We start from the raw sequence: 18,083 nt of genomic DNA, 5'->3' as shown, positions 1-18,083 counted from the left end.
GTCGGTGAAATCAAAATCTGTAATTTTAACAACAACTTTCACTTGTATATTTATATCTTCCGAGTAAAAAAAAAACAATAAGGTGATGCAAATAGGTAAACAAAACTTGTGTTTATAGTTTATTATTCATAAAATGATAATACCTTCATCAAATTTTAGATCGGAAGGCGTAGATATGTCATCTATATTTTTGGTGTGATTAAAATCGATAGAACGTTTTTTTCCTCCTGGGGAACAGTTGCCGTTCACGTTGCAGGTGTCACCAGTCCCAGTGGCGGGGTTATTCGATTCCATTGTGGCGTAAATATTAAAATTATTTGCAAACTAAGCGATAACATTACACCATTATACGAAATTTATTACTTTACGCGTCTGTCTGACAAATTGACAATCACAGCCACTCCACTCACCACTGCACAGCTAATGTGACAGACATGAGACGTCAAATTTGACAGATGTGCAGAAGTTTTATGGCTTTGATACTTGGTCCTTGAGTTTTATGTAGAGATCTATATTTATTTTTTTTAGCTTTGAAAACTCGTATATTAATAAGGGCCGAATAATAAAATATAGAATAAGACGCAGTATTGGGGGAGTGCGCGTCGACTGTTGTCTCGCTCGCACTTCCGCGGTAACGCTGGGTACCTAACGTGACGTGATGCGTGATACACGGTGACACGGTAATTATAAGATTTCTATGGATTGTCCGGGGTGTGCCTGTTTGGTACCTATTGTTGGTGTATCATTGGTGGAGTAGTTTGCAATAAATGATAAAATAAATAAAATAAAATAATCATCTTTGGGTCTTGAAGTCGAAGACAGTTGAGACTTGAGACGAGCCTAGAATCTTCGATCTGCCCGGAGCTCTGCGTAAGCCCGACAAAATTGTAAGATGGACGCCTCTATGGCTAGAACAGATTATTGGTGTTGATTTGGAGCTTGGAGAAATCTTTATCAGGGTGGGCCCATATGTGATGTACTTATTATAACTAGGATGATAACCAGCTTGGACGGCCTCTGTGGTCCAGTGGTTCAGCGCTAGGCTCACGATCCGGAGGTCCCGGGTTCGATTCCCGGTGGGGACATATCACAAAAAATACTTTGTGGTCCCTAGTTTGGTTAGGACGTTACTGGCTGATCACCAGATTGTCCGAAAATAAGATGATCCGTGCTTCGGAAGGCACGTTAAGCCGTTGGTCCCGGTTACTACTTACTGGTGTAAGTAAGTAGTCGTTACGTGAGCCATGCCATTTGGCGGGGCATTTGGCGGCTCAATAGTAACCCTGACTTCAGGGTTGATGAGGTTGGTACTCCACCTCACAACCTACACGATAGAAGAAGACCAGCATGGAATATTTTGTTTTTCTTTTTGTTCTTTCTTGCTATGTATTTGGGTCCTGGGGGCACGGTAGTGCTCCCGCCAAGACGAGCAAAGCGAAACGCAAGGGCAGGGCACTACCTACCTTTTCTCGAACCTACCTTTTTTGACCCTCATAACCCTCATAACAAATCCAAAGATTATACCAGATAAACAAAATTCTTAGGATATGTTGTCAGCAGTGGTCTTATTAAACATATATAAACTTTCAAGTTTCAAGTGCATAATAATATATAGCTACTATACTTTAGGTTTTATTGATAAGTAAAAAAACCCGATTTTGACAATTACCTACTGACTGATTGATTTACTCACCTCATAACAAAGACCCTTGTTGTATATAGTACCTAATACTTTTTAGTGTGTCAGACAGACTCTTTACTTCTCATGGCAGTTGACGTCAAATATTGGCCAACCTGATTGGGTCACTTATGTAGGTAATTAAATTAACAAAAATTTGTAAAATATTCAAATTACTTAAATGATATAAAAATATGAAAAGAATGGATCCAACAATACAATCGGCAAACGAAAACATTAGAGAAATAGAGGACATAATAGACATACAGAAAGCAAACGGAAACTTGAACGTGAGGCAAGTGGCGTTCAGCCTGCCGGCGGCGGCGCGCAGCCTCGAGTCGGGGCTGGCGCCGCGCGGCCGCCGGAGGCGCCGGGCCGCACGCCGCGGGGAGCCGCTGCCCGACGTGGCGTGGCCCAGCGACTCGGACGTGACCGTGCTGCGCATGCGGGCGTGCGCGGCGCCGCGCGAGCGCGACAGCGGCGGCGACGGCCTGCACCGGCCCCACGACGCCTCCTCCATGGTGAACCTGGCCACGCTGGTGCTGCAGTCGCCGCCCGCCTCCAAGCACAGCCTGGCGCGCGAGCTGCTGCTGCCGCTGTCGTCGTGGGAGCGGCCCGCCGCGCCCGCGTCCGACGCCGGCGACCTGCTCGCCTCCAGGAAGTCCAAGCTAGCCAAGTTCCTGCGGCTGTACTTCTGCCCCTGCTGCACGTGCCTCTACGAGATGGAGAAGAACATGCGCGACGAGCCCTCCGTGTACCTGACGACGCGCAGGAGCATGGACGTCGGTGAGAGCCAGCAATGTCGCAACTAGACGTCTTCGACAGGGGGTGGGGTCTTATGTCAATGTATCTTTTTGGATGCTGTTTCGTAAGTCGTTTATTTATTCCAAATTTTGAACGTTAAAATTTAAATTGAATTTAACTTACTTTCTTACGATTTTTATTGAAAAATAAATTGTAATTTTCGATCATGTGCTAGGTTCAATATTCTTAAATCTATACGAAGTAAAAGTGACCATTTCGCTACGCAGTGATTTTCCTTAGTAGTAATTGCATAAAAATAAATGAGTGTGATTGAGAGCGCGCGGTGCCGGGCGACGGGCGGCGATGTGCGCGCGGGCATCCGTGCCACTCGCTATATACAAAAGCATAATTAAATACATTTAACATATTATGTTACTGATTTTATTATTCGGTGCCGTAGCTTAATGAAAGTACTTATACTCAGTACCAAGGATCTAGGACCAGTCGTCGCCGAGTTCACACGACGCGACGTGTGCTGGTTAATGGACAACGGAGACATCCGAGATGATACACTATGTATTGTATGTAGCATACATATTTACATAAGTATGTAAAAGTACTTTAATATTTGGAACAAGATTTACTCGTATTTCAGAAGACAACTTGCTACGTGCATATATCACTGAAGTCCTAGAGGGATATAATGTATGTGGATACCCACAGCGTGGTGGCATGCTGCCACCCCGTCGCTCACAGTAAAGTAGTCCAACATATCACATTTGAGGATACTTTTGATTACCATCAACTTCACGACATACCTACTCGAAATAATGCGCAGCTGAACTGCTGACCACAATCCAAATATTTTCGATAGGTACTCATAAAACTAACTTTGCACGAACAAAGCTGAACATTTTTCTGTTTGTTACAACTCTAAACTGGCAGAGGATTAAATATAATAATACAATTAAGTCGCCATACCATGATTTGTAAAATTTTCGATTTTTGTTTGTAACAAGTTCAATGAGTCAATTGATTCGCAACGTGTCGCGCGTCGAATCTCCGTTCTTTCCTAGATAATTACGTTTTTTATTTACCGAATTGGTTCGCTTCGTATCAATTGCTAAAGCGTTTCATTTCTTCGGCCCCCACGTCTGCGCCCGCGCAAGTTATAAAGCACGGAGAAAGCACTCCTCGCGCAGTCGCACTCCGCTCCGCACCGCGCCGCGATACTACCGCACCACCCAAGCTCCCGCGCCGCCCGCCACCCGCTCGCGGCCACGTTGTTTATATTTGTTTGGTTGGCTTCCTGACTAGTGCACCCAATACTGAGCGTCCACCGGTCATCAATCATGGATTTAAGGTAAATACCATTTCTATAAACATTACCTGTCAAGCAACAGAGAACCGGAATGTGGTGCAAAGTGCGGTAGCGACTCCTGCGGTCGATAGTTACGTTTATCCAAGTATTACTTCATCATTAATAATAACATAAAACGTATTTACTTAATAAGTACTTTCCCTTCTACAACAAAACGTATTAAAAATTATGAATACTATCATCTCATCAACAAGTACAACACTATTTTGGGTTTTAGTGTTCTTGATCATTTACAATTAAATCTGAAATGAACTTTATCTTGATGTCGGAGTGGACTAGTGATAGTACATTACCTAACACTGAAGACTTTCGGGGAACGAACACTTTCTACATTCTTTCCCTATAAGTACTGCTTGCTTAGTGCGAAGCTTCGTGCCCCATAATATAGTAGTAGTCACTTTTCTGGATTTAAAACAATCAGTGTAGTACTTAATATTACCTACCAACTTTTTTCTTAGTTTTTCTTCTTTTCTGATGATGTGAGGTCATTGACCGCCCTCATCAACCCTGGTGTCAGGGTTACTATTGTACCGCCAAACACCCTATGCCTCATGTAATGACTACAAGTTACTTAAGGAAATAGCAGCCGGGGTTTTTCTTGCTTTCGGACAATCGGGTGATCAACCTACAATGTCCTAACCAAACTAGGGATTACAAAGTCATTTTTGTGATAGGTCCCCGGGAATCTAAATCAGGACCGCCAGATCTAGAGACCGACGCTCTGTCCACTAGACCACGAAGGCCGTTAAATTATTTATCTACTTAATACAATAATGCTGAAACAGTAATTTTTTGAAGCTGATCAGTAGGAGACTCTGGAAGTATACGATAGATTTATACGAAGGTACGACCACTTTAGATCCATTTGAAATTCTAAATTCCCTACGACACTACTGGCTGGTAGTGCAGAAGGGAATAAATATTCCCCACGGCACAACTGGTAGTGCGGCTTGGTAGTGCGGTGGGGAAGAAGGGTATTTGCTATTAAATACTTATAAAACTTTAAATAACTTAATTCAACTTAACTTGGTTCTTAATTGAACTTAAAGTTTTACTAAAGTTCAAAAATGTTAGTACGACAGGGTTGGGATAGAGTAGTTCACGATGTGGCCAATGTCATGTATGGCTGCACTTAGTTTGTTTGCTGTCAGGAGCAAATGACAGTTCTAAAGCTTGCCGTCTCAGATAACGCTCCATAGTTTTAGATGGTGGATTCGCAAGCTCAAAAGTTTACGTAATATTAGCGTTTTTCAATAAGTATAATGTTTAGAATTCATAAATGTATAGGCACAGTCCATGCATAACTGAGTTAAAAAACTTACCTAGCCACTTCAGAATAACGAACAATGTTCTTTGCTCCCTGACATCTGGACATGTTTCACTATTTATAACTGAAGTAGCTGAACACTCGCCCTGTACAACGACTACGTACCTCGAGTTAAGTAGACAACTCGCGCCCACAATCCCTACTGAGGTGGGCTTGGACATGGTGCATCGTATGGCGACCTGTGATCAGCCCATGCCCCAGACACCCATTATCACTATAGGAATTCTGTGCTTTCTAACATGATGGCCAGTGGGCCATCATGTTTAATTCCTCCCACATTACCCTATAATGAAGATATATGCAGCTGATATGTATAGTACGATGGAAATCTATGAAATCACGCCCGTGTACCTAGCGGACTAAGCAGAACTTCAGTCAATCTAAAGATAGGCAGCTACCTTAGAACACTAATATGTGTGGTACGTACCTTAAGCCTCTTCTGGTATAAATGGGGTGCTGGTGTAGGGACTTCCTTGGGATGACATGATCCCAATAGCATGAACGCAAGTCCATTAGGATAAACCATAACGTTGCCAGAAAGCAACCTATAGAGTGACACTTGGTTTTATCTTTATAGTTACCACAGGGAATTGTCTACAAGACGTCCGTAAGCTCACGGCTAAATCACATTGAACTAAAAATAAATTAATAACTTATTGGAGCAAGTCCGGTCCCGGGGTTCGAGCTGGCGCGCCCCGTCTGGGTCGCAAGCCGGCGCCACAGAGACTATGTTCGAGACCGCGATCCTTCAATCGACTTCTGCATAATGCCCGGTCGTTCTAGTTCTAGTTATACGTCTCCCTGGTCATACGTGGGCAATCATAACAAATACTCAATAAGTCAACGAACTTTGAGCGATATCTAAATTCGCGGCGTTGCGTACCGTACTAGGTGCCGGTCGGGTTTTTATAATAAACACGAAGCCGGAGCGTGTCAGAACTGAATGTACAAGTATTTGTAATTGCTGTAGGCTGACGCAATGGGCACACATGCAACGTGTTTGATCTCTAAGGTGGTGGTTGGTGATACCGCAGCCGGCGCGAACTAGGCCGACGCCGTGCGGGGCCGCTGCACTAACAGTATACTACTACTATGAGAGTATACTATCAGCGGGTGCGGACTTATGTGCATGGGAAAGCGAAAGTATATCGAATTATCGAGTGTTGTGAGACGCCGGCGGCTGTCGTGGTGCGGCGGCGCTAACTGCTCGCTGCTCCTCAGCCACACACCACGGCGCGGGCGTCGCTACACTCCGACAGTAGCGGATATTACATAATGACGGCATCTCATCACTCATGTTTAAACATTGTTACATGTCGTGACTACGTAAAAAGTTAACCCGGTAAGTATAATTTTGCTTGCTGGTAATGCAAATGACAATAGGTAATTTTAAACAACAAGTACGAGTGAGTACTTATTTACCTACTTGTACAAGACGTAGACAAAAGACAGGTTACACATTTTGTAAATAAATAAGTAGGTGCCTATTGTAACATATTAATCAACCCGTTGTACGCAAGTTGTACGGTTGTACAAACAATAGTTGGACAGATATTTGTTAGGTATTTTATTTCAACACAGTAAATAGTTAGGTTCAAAGATTCTTTATTCTCATTAAGACATGAAATAAGTCACTTACATGAGAACAGATTACAATAAAATAAATACTAATGTTCGCTCGTACAGAAAATTCGCAGTTAACTTCACAACTCACCACACTTAATTTATTTCACATTAATAATTAAATTACGTTCCCATCACGATCCCTCCAAAAACAAGTTATGGTTGATATTTAATTATAATATATTGAGCTAATTTACGTTTAAAATCATTTAATGATTCGATATTTTTTATATGTGAAGGTAAGTTGTTAAAAAGTTGTGCGCCCTCGTAAGTTATCATCCGTTTGCCATAGTTTGTCCGGATTTTAGGTAGAATGACGTAGCTAGCCCGTCTTGTGGAGCGTTTAGACACTTGTTTGTTTTGGGTAAGTGAAAGTGATGTGTGGATTGTTTTACATAGTATTTTTCTTATGAGGATACATGTGCAGTGGGTGTATAACTGTTTTAAATTCATTAGGTTAGTTTGTGTGTATATAGTAGTTGTTGGTGTTAAGTAGTGATAGTGAAATAACATTTTTATTAATTTGTTTTGGATGACCTGCAAGTCAGAGAGACTGGTTTTGCTTGCAGTACCCCATATTTCAATGAGATATAACAGGTGTGATTTAACTAATGAGTTATAAATGGTCATCCGCACTTTTCGGGGTAGGCAGCGTACTATGCCACGCAAAGAACCCATTAGTGACGACAGCTTTTTTTTGAGGTAGTCAATGTGTAGCTTCCATGTTAGCTGACTATCAATATGAAGTCCTAAGTACTTTTCACCGCGTTTCTCTTGTATTGGATCGTTATTAATAGTTAAGGGTGGATATGTAGGTACGGGCTTGTTTTTCGCTTTAAATATAACATATGACGTTTTAGAGATGTTGATAGTTAACAAGTTTGATTGCAACCAATAGTAGAGAGTGTCCAAATCCTTTTGTGCTGAATTAATAATATCACGTATAGACGAACCAAAGTAGAATAGGCACGTATCATCAGCATATAGAGTGATGTGTCCCTGTAATCCTAAATCAGTGACATCATTGATATAGACCGAAAATAACAGAGGGCCTAAGATCGAACCTTGTGGGACCCCAAAAGATATAGGACGAGGTTCACTTACATGTTCGTTGATTTTTACTATTTGCTGCCTATTCTTGAAGTAAGACTCAAACATTTTTAGCGCAGTACCTTTTATCCCAGTTAGGCTAAGTTTTTGTATAAGTTTGTTATGACTCACAGTGTCGAACGCTTTTTTTAGGTCGATAAAGATTCCCAAAACTATTTTCTTACCGTCGATGTTTTGTCTAATCTTGGTGATTAAATCTACGGTCGCGGCTAGGGTATTGCTTTTAGACCTGAAGCCAAATTGTCGTTCTGTTATGTAATTGATCTTAGTTAAGAAGGTTTCCAAGCGTTCGTGAAGAATATATTCAAGAATTTTTGAGAGTATTGGGAGAATTGAGATCGGCCTATAATTGCCTGGGTCGGTTTTTATGCCAGATTTGTAGATAGGAGAGACTTTTGCGATTTTAAGTGAATCGGGAAATTCTCCCCGTATAAGAGCTGCATTAATGCATTTAGTTAACTCTGGGACTATCAATGTTTTCAAACATTTGATGGCTTTAGTACTTATGCCATCTAAGCCATTACTTGAATTAGGGTCTAAGTTATCTATTATTTTTGATACTTCACTATCAGTAGTAGGTATAAAGTCTGTTAGTAGATTTGTGCAGTTTTTGAAACTATGTTGTGATGCTGTAGTATCGATGTTGTGAAAATGGGACGGGATTTTTTTAGCTAATAATGACCCTATAGATGAAAAGTAGTCATTGAAAGTATTGCAAATCAAAAGGGGGTCTATAATATCTTTTGAGTCATGTATGAGCCTAGGGAGAGCACAGCTAGTTTTGACTTTGTTGTTAGAGAGATCGTTAATAAGATTCCACATCTTCTTGGGTTTGGTGCTGCATTTCTTGAACTGGTTGTAATAATAGGAGTCTTTTGCCTCTTTGATCAGATGGGCTACTGCGTGTTTCTCTGTCTTGAATTGGTTTTCTAGAGCATCATTATCAGGGTGTTCTTGAAGTTTAGCCCATAGCTCGTTCCTCCGATTGATTCCATTGATAATATCTCGCTGCACCCAGTCTTTTTGTGGTAAGTTTAAAATTTTCGTTTTTGTTATTAAACTATGATCGATTTGTTTTTTAAGTTTTCGTTCAAATATTTCAAAGTTATCGTTTTCCTCTGCTTTAGCATTTTCAGCCTCTTGATAGAGTTGTTCGTAATTTAGCGCTTTATAACTAACGCGTTGTTTGCGAGGCGGTTTGTATTTCTTAAGCGCGAGGTGGATTTGTCTGTGGTCGGAAAATGAGGTTTCAATCAGTGCCATGTGGTAGTTGTCGTTCTTCAAACTGGTACTGACATGATCTAATATTGATTTCCTTGTGGTATCACTCCTTGTGTAGTATTTTTTATTGTTTTTATTCAATATTTTGCAACCTGCTGCATTTAGGCAATTTATATAGCTTTGTTTCTGCTTGGTTCTTGTTAAAAGATCAATATTAAAATCTCCGAAAAGAAGAATTCGTTTCCTTTGGTGCAGTTGTGCCTCAAGAGTGTAAATGAATTTTTCAAAATTTGTGTCACCAGGATTATAAATAAGACCAATGTTGAGTGAATACTTCTCAATTTTCAGCCATAAGTAATTATTTTCTCCATCGTAAGTAGACTCTAACAAACTATGTTTCAAGTCATTGTGGACGAATGCCGACACTCCACCACCTGTCCTATCGTCGCGACAATTGCAGTAATGGGTATAATTTGGCAGGCGGAATCTTTGCGCATGTTCTTCGGATTTTATCCAGGACTCGGTCAGTAATATTATATGCGTTGTGGTTGAGATGGATCTTAGTATACATTTAAGCTCATCAAACTTGTTACAGATGCTCCGTGCATTTAAATATAAAAAGTTAAGACAAGATTTTGTAGGATGTAGGTCTGCGTAGTTACTAATTATCTGGTATGTTGTACTATTATTGGTAGGGTCATTATTACTTATTAGTTTTTTTGAGTAGTATTTACGATTCTCGGTATGCCCTTTATGTATTTTATAGTAAGGTCCTTTTCGCCATCGTTTTGTCTCCGAGTTAGCTCAGATTTTAGATCTTGTAATTGTTTGCGCTGATTGGGTGTTTCATCGGAGTACATTTTCATGCTATCGGGTAACTTATCCTTGTTTCGTAAGAGCTGTTTGGCGGATTCAGGTTTTTCGAAACAAATCTTTACCCTGCGGTTCTTAGTTGGGCTATATTTCCCGATGCGGAAGATATCAGTCGGCTCCGGTACGTCTTTAAAGTTGTTGTTGATAATGCGAAGTACATCTGTTTTGTCCTTTGATAACCGCTCTTCATGGTTGTATGAAGTCTGCTCAGGGATTCCCGCCAAAATTATATTTTTCTGTCGGCTGGTACGATCCTGTATTTCTTGCAGTATTTCCTCCATGGGCTGTGGTTCAGATCCAACTTGATATTTTGCAGCTGACACAGATTTCTGGAGATGATTAAGGTCTGAAGAGACTAGGTTTAGCTTTTCTTCACCCGAGCGAACCTTGCTTTCAAGTTGAGATACATTTCTTTCAATTAGCTTTTGATTGACCGATAGGCTGGAGACTGATGACTTAATATCACTTATTTGTGATTTGACATCCATCATACTTTGATTCATCGTGTTCATAGCTTGTTCATGGGACAATTTCATGCTAGCAACTTCGTTTTTTAAATCTTGAATATTTTCGTGTATTTCCTTTGAAGTAATTTCATTTGATTCAATTAGCTTCAATTAGCTAAAATAGTTGGTTTAATGGACAGAACATTTGGCAATACAAGTGTAAATCTAATTCACGGCTATTCAAGCAATTGTTAAGAGCAAGTTACAAAATTAGCAGTGAGCCCGATATCGGAGGTCGCTGCGTCTCGCGCCGCCACGCGCGACACTGCCGAACGCGCGACACCGCTACTCGCGACACGCGGCCGCCGCGCCGGCTGCGCGCTCTAAGAGCTTTACGCACACGCAATCTTATGCAGCTCATACACCGAGTGACGCAACTCTGATAAAGAAGTACAGTGGAGTAGGCCGCGCACTCCCCGCGGCTACTCTCCGACCTCGCAGGCCCTGCTCTACAACAACACAAACGGAACAAGCCGGCCACGTCCGTCAGGTGGCTGGTGACACACCGCCCCCCACTCCATACGCCAGGATCAAGATTGAGATAATTATTTACGTCGCAAAAGCTCGGCTCAAGACGCGAGCGCGTTACACAACCAAAGTGAAACTGACGCGCTACCGCCCGCGCCGGCGCGCGCCGCAGCACTTGTGTTACATTACGTATGTTACGTGTCGCTACCAGCCTCTGACGGTCAACGGTCCCTCGAACATCAACGGTACGCCGCACACCATAACTGCTCGGCAATTATTGACGCACTGCTTACTGATTACTTAATCGTAATCAGCGACATTGCAGAAATGACAATTGTGCTGCGGCGAAAATACCTGAGAGTGTATTCAAGATGAAAGTGTCAGGGAAAGTGTTGTAATTTCCATGATGATTTGAAATTGGGCCGCGACTCGTGACGCGCGGCGCGGCGGCGCGAGCGCTTGCGCCAGCTTTAATTATCGCTGACGAAAGTGTCGTTGGGTTGCGCTACACTTGACAATGAAACACAACTCGCAACTATTTGATATCGTGGCTGAGTTCACTCGGCGCTGCACGCGGCACAGTGACAATGTTAATGTGTTGTGCTTCAATTCGTGATGGCAGGTGAACGATATCCTAATCGACACAACAACTTGTAATTGTTATATCTAACTTTGTTTTGTAAGAACCTGTCTAGATCTATGTCTGGTCCATTGCTGGACTTCTCATTCAATAAAGGAACACTTTGTTATCCGTCAGTCTTTTTATATGTCAAGACCCTTTTCCTCGGGAGCGCGAGAAATAGGTAAAGGAAGCGCAAGAATGTTAGAAAAACTATAAGTAGGTGTACAAGCCAAGTTGCTTACAAACAGAGGTTCTATCATAATTATAAGCATATACCAGAGAGTTGTGAGCCTCCGGTCCGCGGAGGCCCGTGTTGCTCAATGTTTTGAGCAGACCACAGTGCACTACATGAAGCTGTCCCGGGCTCCGCGCGCGCTGCCGTATCGCCGGTCATGCATATCATTATACAACAGTTATAATACTTTTCATAATCATTTTCCTTTTACAAATGTGTTTCATTGTTTCGTAAACAGTACGTAATAACAAAATCAAAAAACTTTACATTATGATATTTATTTTACAGCAATAATTGCGTAGAAATCGTTGAGTCACATCGAGTATCGGCAGTGTTTCCATTTCACGACTGAATGATTTCGGCGGAGAAAGCACCAGCATTGTGACATGACATCCGCGCCGCCGCCTCGTGCTGCACTGTGTTCACGACAAATCCTTGCGCTTTTTTGTTTTTTCATTTTTCTGATCTTAACTTAAAAATACTACCGACGCCCCACTACTGGGCACATGCTTATCCCCTTAATCAACCGGAGGGGAGTATCAAACATATAACGTAGCACCACGCTGCTTCACTGCGGATTGGTCATCTTATCCTAGAACCGTTTCCCTGCTAGGCTAAAGTCTTCCCTTCATCGCTCCAACCTTCACGGTCTTTACAGAATTGCCAACGTATATGTAACATGGTATGCTACGCCAAACTCTTTCAGAGCTTTTGATGTCCTAGAAGGATAAGTTATGTTAAAGCAGGCGCCGTGACGTACGTTCCCGAGTACTAATATGTATACTTACACTTTGATACCATGTCACATTAACATTTTTGACAAATTAAACCGTAAGTCTCGTTAAATGTCAAATACACAGGGTTCTAAAGTGGGTACAAGATATTACTCAAGACTGTACCTACCTGACAGACCTGTGCCGACGTCCAGCAGGCCCTCCACAGGTGCATCACCCAGCACACACATTGTTTTAATATCTCACTCCGAGTGTTCAATGATCACTTAAATCGGACTGGAATAGGTACTATAATGTATACAAACGTAAGGGGCTCAATGAAATAGTTATGTAACATGTTGAGTGTATTTGCGAAGTCACGTGAGTGACGGTGTGTGTGGCTACACGCTTGCTTGTGCGAGACGGACGGCATGTCGGTCTCGTCGAGATTTTGCATTTCCAAAAGGTTAATTATACCCATGTATGGGGTTGCTTACGGACTGGGGCTGCATCAACATTGTTTTACAAAAGAGTACTAAAAACATATTTTCAATAAAACAAAAAGTCGTTGATGTCTTTTGTGTGCAGCTTTTAGATTAAAATTAAAATAAACGTTATTTTCATTAAAATAAAATATACTTTGGAATCTTATTTTCTTCTTGTTACTTTTGTGGTTATCAAATGTATTATACTGTAACTGTATAACATATTAATATCCACCGTCAGTATGTACATCGTAGATGAAGTACATATACTAGACTAGATGTAATAGCCTCAATAATTAAAGTACTTACGGAAGAAAAGATTATAGAAGTAAGGAAATAACTAAATTACTACTAAACTATCAAATAAACATTAAACATTACGTGCACTGCTTTAATGTGTGGCATTAAAACGACATAATTAATCTTAATAACTTTCACATAAATCATACAGCAAGTGTAACCTAGTTGCATGGTGTGACGGCGGTACTGTGTATGGCCGCATGCGCAAGTCTCCGGCGCATGAGCGTAAATAAATAACTATACAATTATCATGCAAAAAGTTGAACAGTACTAACTTGTTCAACTTTTGAAAGAAAGAAATTTAAAAAAAGTGATAATGTGGCCGGAGTATCTTGCCTGTCGGTTTTCCACTGTGTAGGGTACACAGTATCTCCCTCCTAGAGGTGGCCACCACGTTACACGGTATAATAGTAAGTAATCATGTTACTTTATGTAACGTTTTGTGTTCCAGATGGTTGTGTATGGTGGCGCTGGTGGCGGCGTGCGCGCGCGCGGCGGAGGAGGACGTGCCCGACGCGCTCGACGGTGATGATGACGACAGCGAGCTCGCGCTCGACCAGGAGGTAACAGGCACACATGAGGACAGATTGAAACAAGAGTTAAAGCACAGTGTGGTAGCGTCCTGAATAAAAGGTCCTCACTAGACATGAGCCCGGTGAGCCGCTCGGTGGTACCTACCCGTTGTTGCTCCTCTGCCCTCGTCACTCACGACACGATGATACTCTTATTCACTACTTGCGTCAACGCACTACTATTTCGTGTACTGTGGTTATTAGTGTCTTTCGTAGGTCGACATTCATTCAAGAGGTTCAGTTTTATAGGGAAATAATTTTCTGTTGTAGTACTTGGTCAGTAGGTACCTATTACTCTGTATATTGCACTGTTCAGTACAACATAGTGGTGTTACAAGCCAGCTCTAGATTCCATAAACGTTTTACAAATCAACTGCTGGTACAGCCCCCTCCCCTGTAACTGTGGCCGTCGGACCACCTGGCTGCTGGATAATCCACTGCCTTATCTGCTTATTACATCTTCGTCCTCTGTAAAATACTTGAAATGACGGAATTATAATTTTTTTAGTATAATCAAATACAAAAACACGTGGAAGGTGGCGCGTGCGCCGGTGCAATAATGTGTAATGCTAATGATGTCCGAGTGTTCCGCACATTTCGATGTCAGTGACCACCCGGCGACGCCCGCGCCGCGGCCGCCGCGTGCGGTGAAAGTCGAAAGCGATTTAGTACTATATTAGCTTTTTGTAATATTTCTTTTTTTGGCATCCGGACGATCCAATCTTTTATTTTTCCATCAATCTGCGATCACTTTATTTCACGCAACCACTACAGCCGGGACGTGCTGGACTTCACCGCCGACGTACGTACTCCGCGCGCAATGTTATCATCTCGTATTCCATATTATAGACCATAGTAGATGAACACATCTACATCTATAGTTATAACGTGTTTAACATCTCGCGTGCACGTAAAAACTGTATCGTTAGCATTGTAAAATCTTCACACATCTTCCTTCCGTAGAGGATGGATAAATTAGTAATTTTCTGTAAATAGTTATTTTATGATAAGAGATAAGATTTATTGTAACTCGTATCAACCTTTTGCAGGAGCCATATACATAGGTTAGGTAGTTATACGGCGAAATGTTGATGGTTGTAAAGGTTGTCTTGCGAAAAACTCATTTTGTGCGACCAGGTGTCGAACCTACGACCTTTACAAACGAGGCCGAGTTCCGGTTAGCCAGTGATGAAACCCTCCTGACCGGTGTTTTAGTATAAACATTTATACCGGCTCATGTTCATTTCATACTGCAGATAATATGTATTGTCTGTAATTATGATTATATCATTGCACATAATGTGAATATGCGGTCATCTAAGTATATTTATTTAATTCTCTAAATGTCGTCTTTTCTACACCCCCTACCAAGATGCCACCCTACGTAATGTCTCATGATGATCACCCTCTCATGTCTCACGATAAACGCGTACGCAATTCTAGTGTTCAAATGGTCCCATGTGGGCACTCGACTAAGAATCATTAGATACAATTTGCATAGTTTATGATTTGTTATTACGCACACGAGACCTATTTACATAGAGACTTAAATAGAAAGTTCACAGATAAATACACAACACAGAAACACAGAAAGTTGCCTGTAATGGTGCAGTCGTCCTACTCTTTTGGCAACATGTGATTATCTTCCATAAAATGAAATATAAAAATAAATAATAGATATATGTCAACCAACACTGTGTGTGGTGTATATGCGCAGGAGTCCCGTAACGTGCACCCGCGCGCGTACCAGTCGGCTGCGTACAACGCGCTGCCGAGCGGGTTCCGCGCTACTGCCGCGCCCTCGCTGGCCGAGCTGGCCGGGTACACGCGCGTGCCGCACCAGCCCACCACGCACCACCAGCAGCCGCTGCAGCAACACCACCAGCAACAACAACAACACCGACAGGTATACCGGTACATACTAACTACAGTGTAAGACCACGGAACGACTTAAACACGCGAAAATGAATGACTATCAAGAGACTCACCGTAGCGGGAATCAACACCAAAATTATTTTCGACTATGTGCGCAGGCGGCTCAAGCGGCCCGGCTGCAGGCGGCGCGCGAGCCCGAGGCAGAACGCGAAGAAGAAGCAGAAGAGGAGCGCGAGGAGCCGGACAGACTCGCGCAGCTGCTGCAGCAGTCGCGCTTCCAGTGCTCCGACAGACAGACCGGATACTACGCGGACGAGGAGCTGCAGTGCGAGGTCTTCCACTACTGCCAGGACGGCGTCAAGCACTCCTGGATCTGCCCCGACGGGTTCACTTTCCACCAGGTAACTACACGTTTACACGCTAGAATTACCTGACCTAGTTACTGTATTAGAAACAAATCAAAGAATTAGCTTTGGATAGAACTATTTCTATCCGAATGGAAAATGCTAACTAAAAGAACAGATCACCTTAAGGTAGTGAATCTCCACAGAACTGGTTTGAAGTATCAAAATATTTGAAAAAAAATATATTTTTTTCGAATTGTAATAAGAAGTAGATACCTAGAAATAAGAAAATATTATATTTCCGATCATAACATTCTAAGTGACAATTGTCACTATTAATAGTCAGCAGCCGTTTACTGTTATTTTTTTAAATATATTACTTAAAACCTGGTTTTAGTTAAAAATCGTAATGTATGATTCCAGGTGCACCTGATCTGCATGCCACCGACCCAGGAGAACATCTGCCAGCAGTCGGCCAAGTACCACATCGTCAACAAGTACCTGTACCGGCCCATCAACCAGGAGGAGGTGCAGCGCAAGCCCAACCTGCCGCTCAAGTACAGCGACCGCTACTACCCCGCCGAGGTGTACAACGACGACCGCTACGCCAACGACGACGACGGAGAGGTGCGTCGGCGCACCTCACTTGGACAACAACACTACTCACCAAATCCATAATCTCTATGCCCCCGTATTAGTTGTCGTATCAATAATAACTGTTGTTGATGGAGCCTCAAATCTCTAAGTCGACTAGGGACCTCTTGAGCTTGGCCTATTAATTATTTGACACGTTTGAGGTGGGTAGAACTACAAGTGGCCAAGCGACAACTTGCAGCCACATGAATATGTCATGACAACTGTACCACAATGTATACACTTGTGTCCATCAGCCATCTTCAAGTGATATCAGAACCGATACAGTCCCACTGTCAATTTTACGACATGCCCGGGAAGATAAGCAGCTGAACGCGTTCTATGTTTCTTTCTTTATTCCCATACAATAAATAAATCAACTTCAGAACAACCTGTACAAACTTAAATTTTAATCTGACAGATACCTAAATGTCGTGTTGTGTACTAGGAGGAGGAGGAGCCAGTGCGGCCAACGGGGCGGCCAGCGGCGGCGCCGGCGCAGGTGTTCCGCTCCGCCGAGGAGGTCAACATCCCGCTGGTGCAGCGCCGCCCGCACAACCGCCCCTACGAGTTCCGCTTCTAGCGGCCCGCCGCGCCGCGCTCGCCGGCTGTCAGGGACCCGCGGCCCCAGCGATGGGTTACCATAAGCAATCTTTTAGAACCTTAACTGAATTAAGCCACAAATTAGGTGTAAGCTAGTCTGTTTTAGTATAAGGATAATGAAAGGAAAATAAATTATTAACATATTTAAGTGTGTATTTATTTTATGAAAATTAGTAAGTACTAAGCAAAAAATCTTCTAATTAATTAATTATGTTACATCTTGCAAGGATCTCAGCACAGAAACATGTTGATAGTAGTAGAAATGGGACCCATAATTAATTATCGCAACGTAACTAGGTACCTAATTATAAACAGTTACATTGTAATTTGTAATAGGTCCGTGTTGCTCTATGATTGTAATAGATTATCGGCTTATTAAGCCAAAATATATGAATATTTAGGTAAGTACGTACAATAATGTTAATACAGTCAATGAAAAGAGTTTTGAAGATGTCAGACTAGTTGTGTATGTATGGGAGGGAGTCTTGGAAGATGGCAGTGTTTATAACGGCCCACAATATCAAGGACTAGAACCGTTGCGCCCGGGTGAGGAAGGTGCGGTACGCGGGCCGCACCTCCGTGCTGGAGCTGCCCGCGGTGTCGCTGCCGCTGCCGCTGCTCTCCGTCGTGCCCGAGGACTCCTCCGAGCTGCTGTTTTTCTCTGGAGTTACACTTATTTCTGATTTTCGTACAAGCTCGGCGCGTGTTGACGTATGGGCTCTCTGTGGATGTGTCTTGCCTTGTGCAATTCTTGGTTCTTCCTTCTTCGC

The 18,083-nt window shown here is 42.5% G+C and overlaps 1 protein-coding gene across 7 annotated transcripts; it reads left to right on the top strand.

The window, feature by feature from the left end:
- The first annotated feature begins 1,881 nt into the window (after positions 1 to 1,881).
- On the top strand, positions 1,882 to 17,461 carry LOC126371261 (uncharacterized). 7 transcript variants are annotated; one of them, XM_050016589.1, is made up of 6 exons: positions 2,331 to 2,464; positions 13,738 to 13,849; positions 15,576 to 15,764; positions 15,892 to 16,134; positions 16,501 to 16,704; positions 17,159 to 17,461. In XM_050016589.1, the coding sequence occupies exons 2-6, from the start codon at positions 13,748 to 13,750 to the stop codon at positions 17,291 to 17,293; spliced, it is 873 nt and encodes a 290-aa protein (XP_049872546.1). In that variant the 5' UTR covers positions 2,331 to 2,464; positions 13,738 to 13,747; the 3' UTR covers positions 17,294 to 17,461. The 7 variants fall into 7 exon arrangements, with proteins under 7 accessions (XP_049872503.1, XP_049872546.1, XP_049872529.1 ...); XM_050016572.1 differs by lacking the exon at positions 2,331 to 2,464 and adding an exon at positions 3,634 to 3,785; XM_050016598.1 differs by lacking the exon at positions 2,331 to 2,464 and adding an exon at positions 6,454 to 6,472.
- The last annotated feature ends 622 nt before the right edge of the window (positions 17,462 to 18,083 follow it).

This window comes from Pectinophora gossypiella, chromosome 1 (genome assembly GCF_024362695.1).
Source record: "Pectinophora gossypiella chromosome 1, ilPecGoss1.1, whole genome shotgun sequence".
NCBI lineage: Eukaryota > Metazoa > Arthropoda > Insecta > Lepidoptera > Gelechiidae > Pectinophora > Pectinophora gossypiella.
This window is presented reverse-complemented; position numbering and strand designations above follow the sequence as displayed.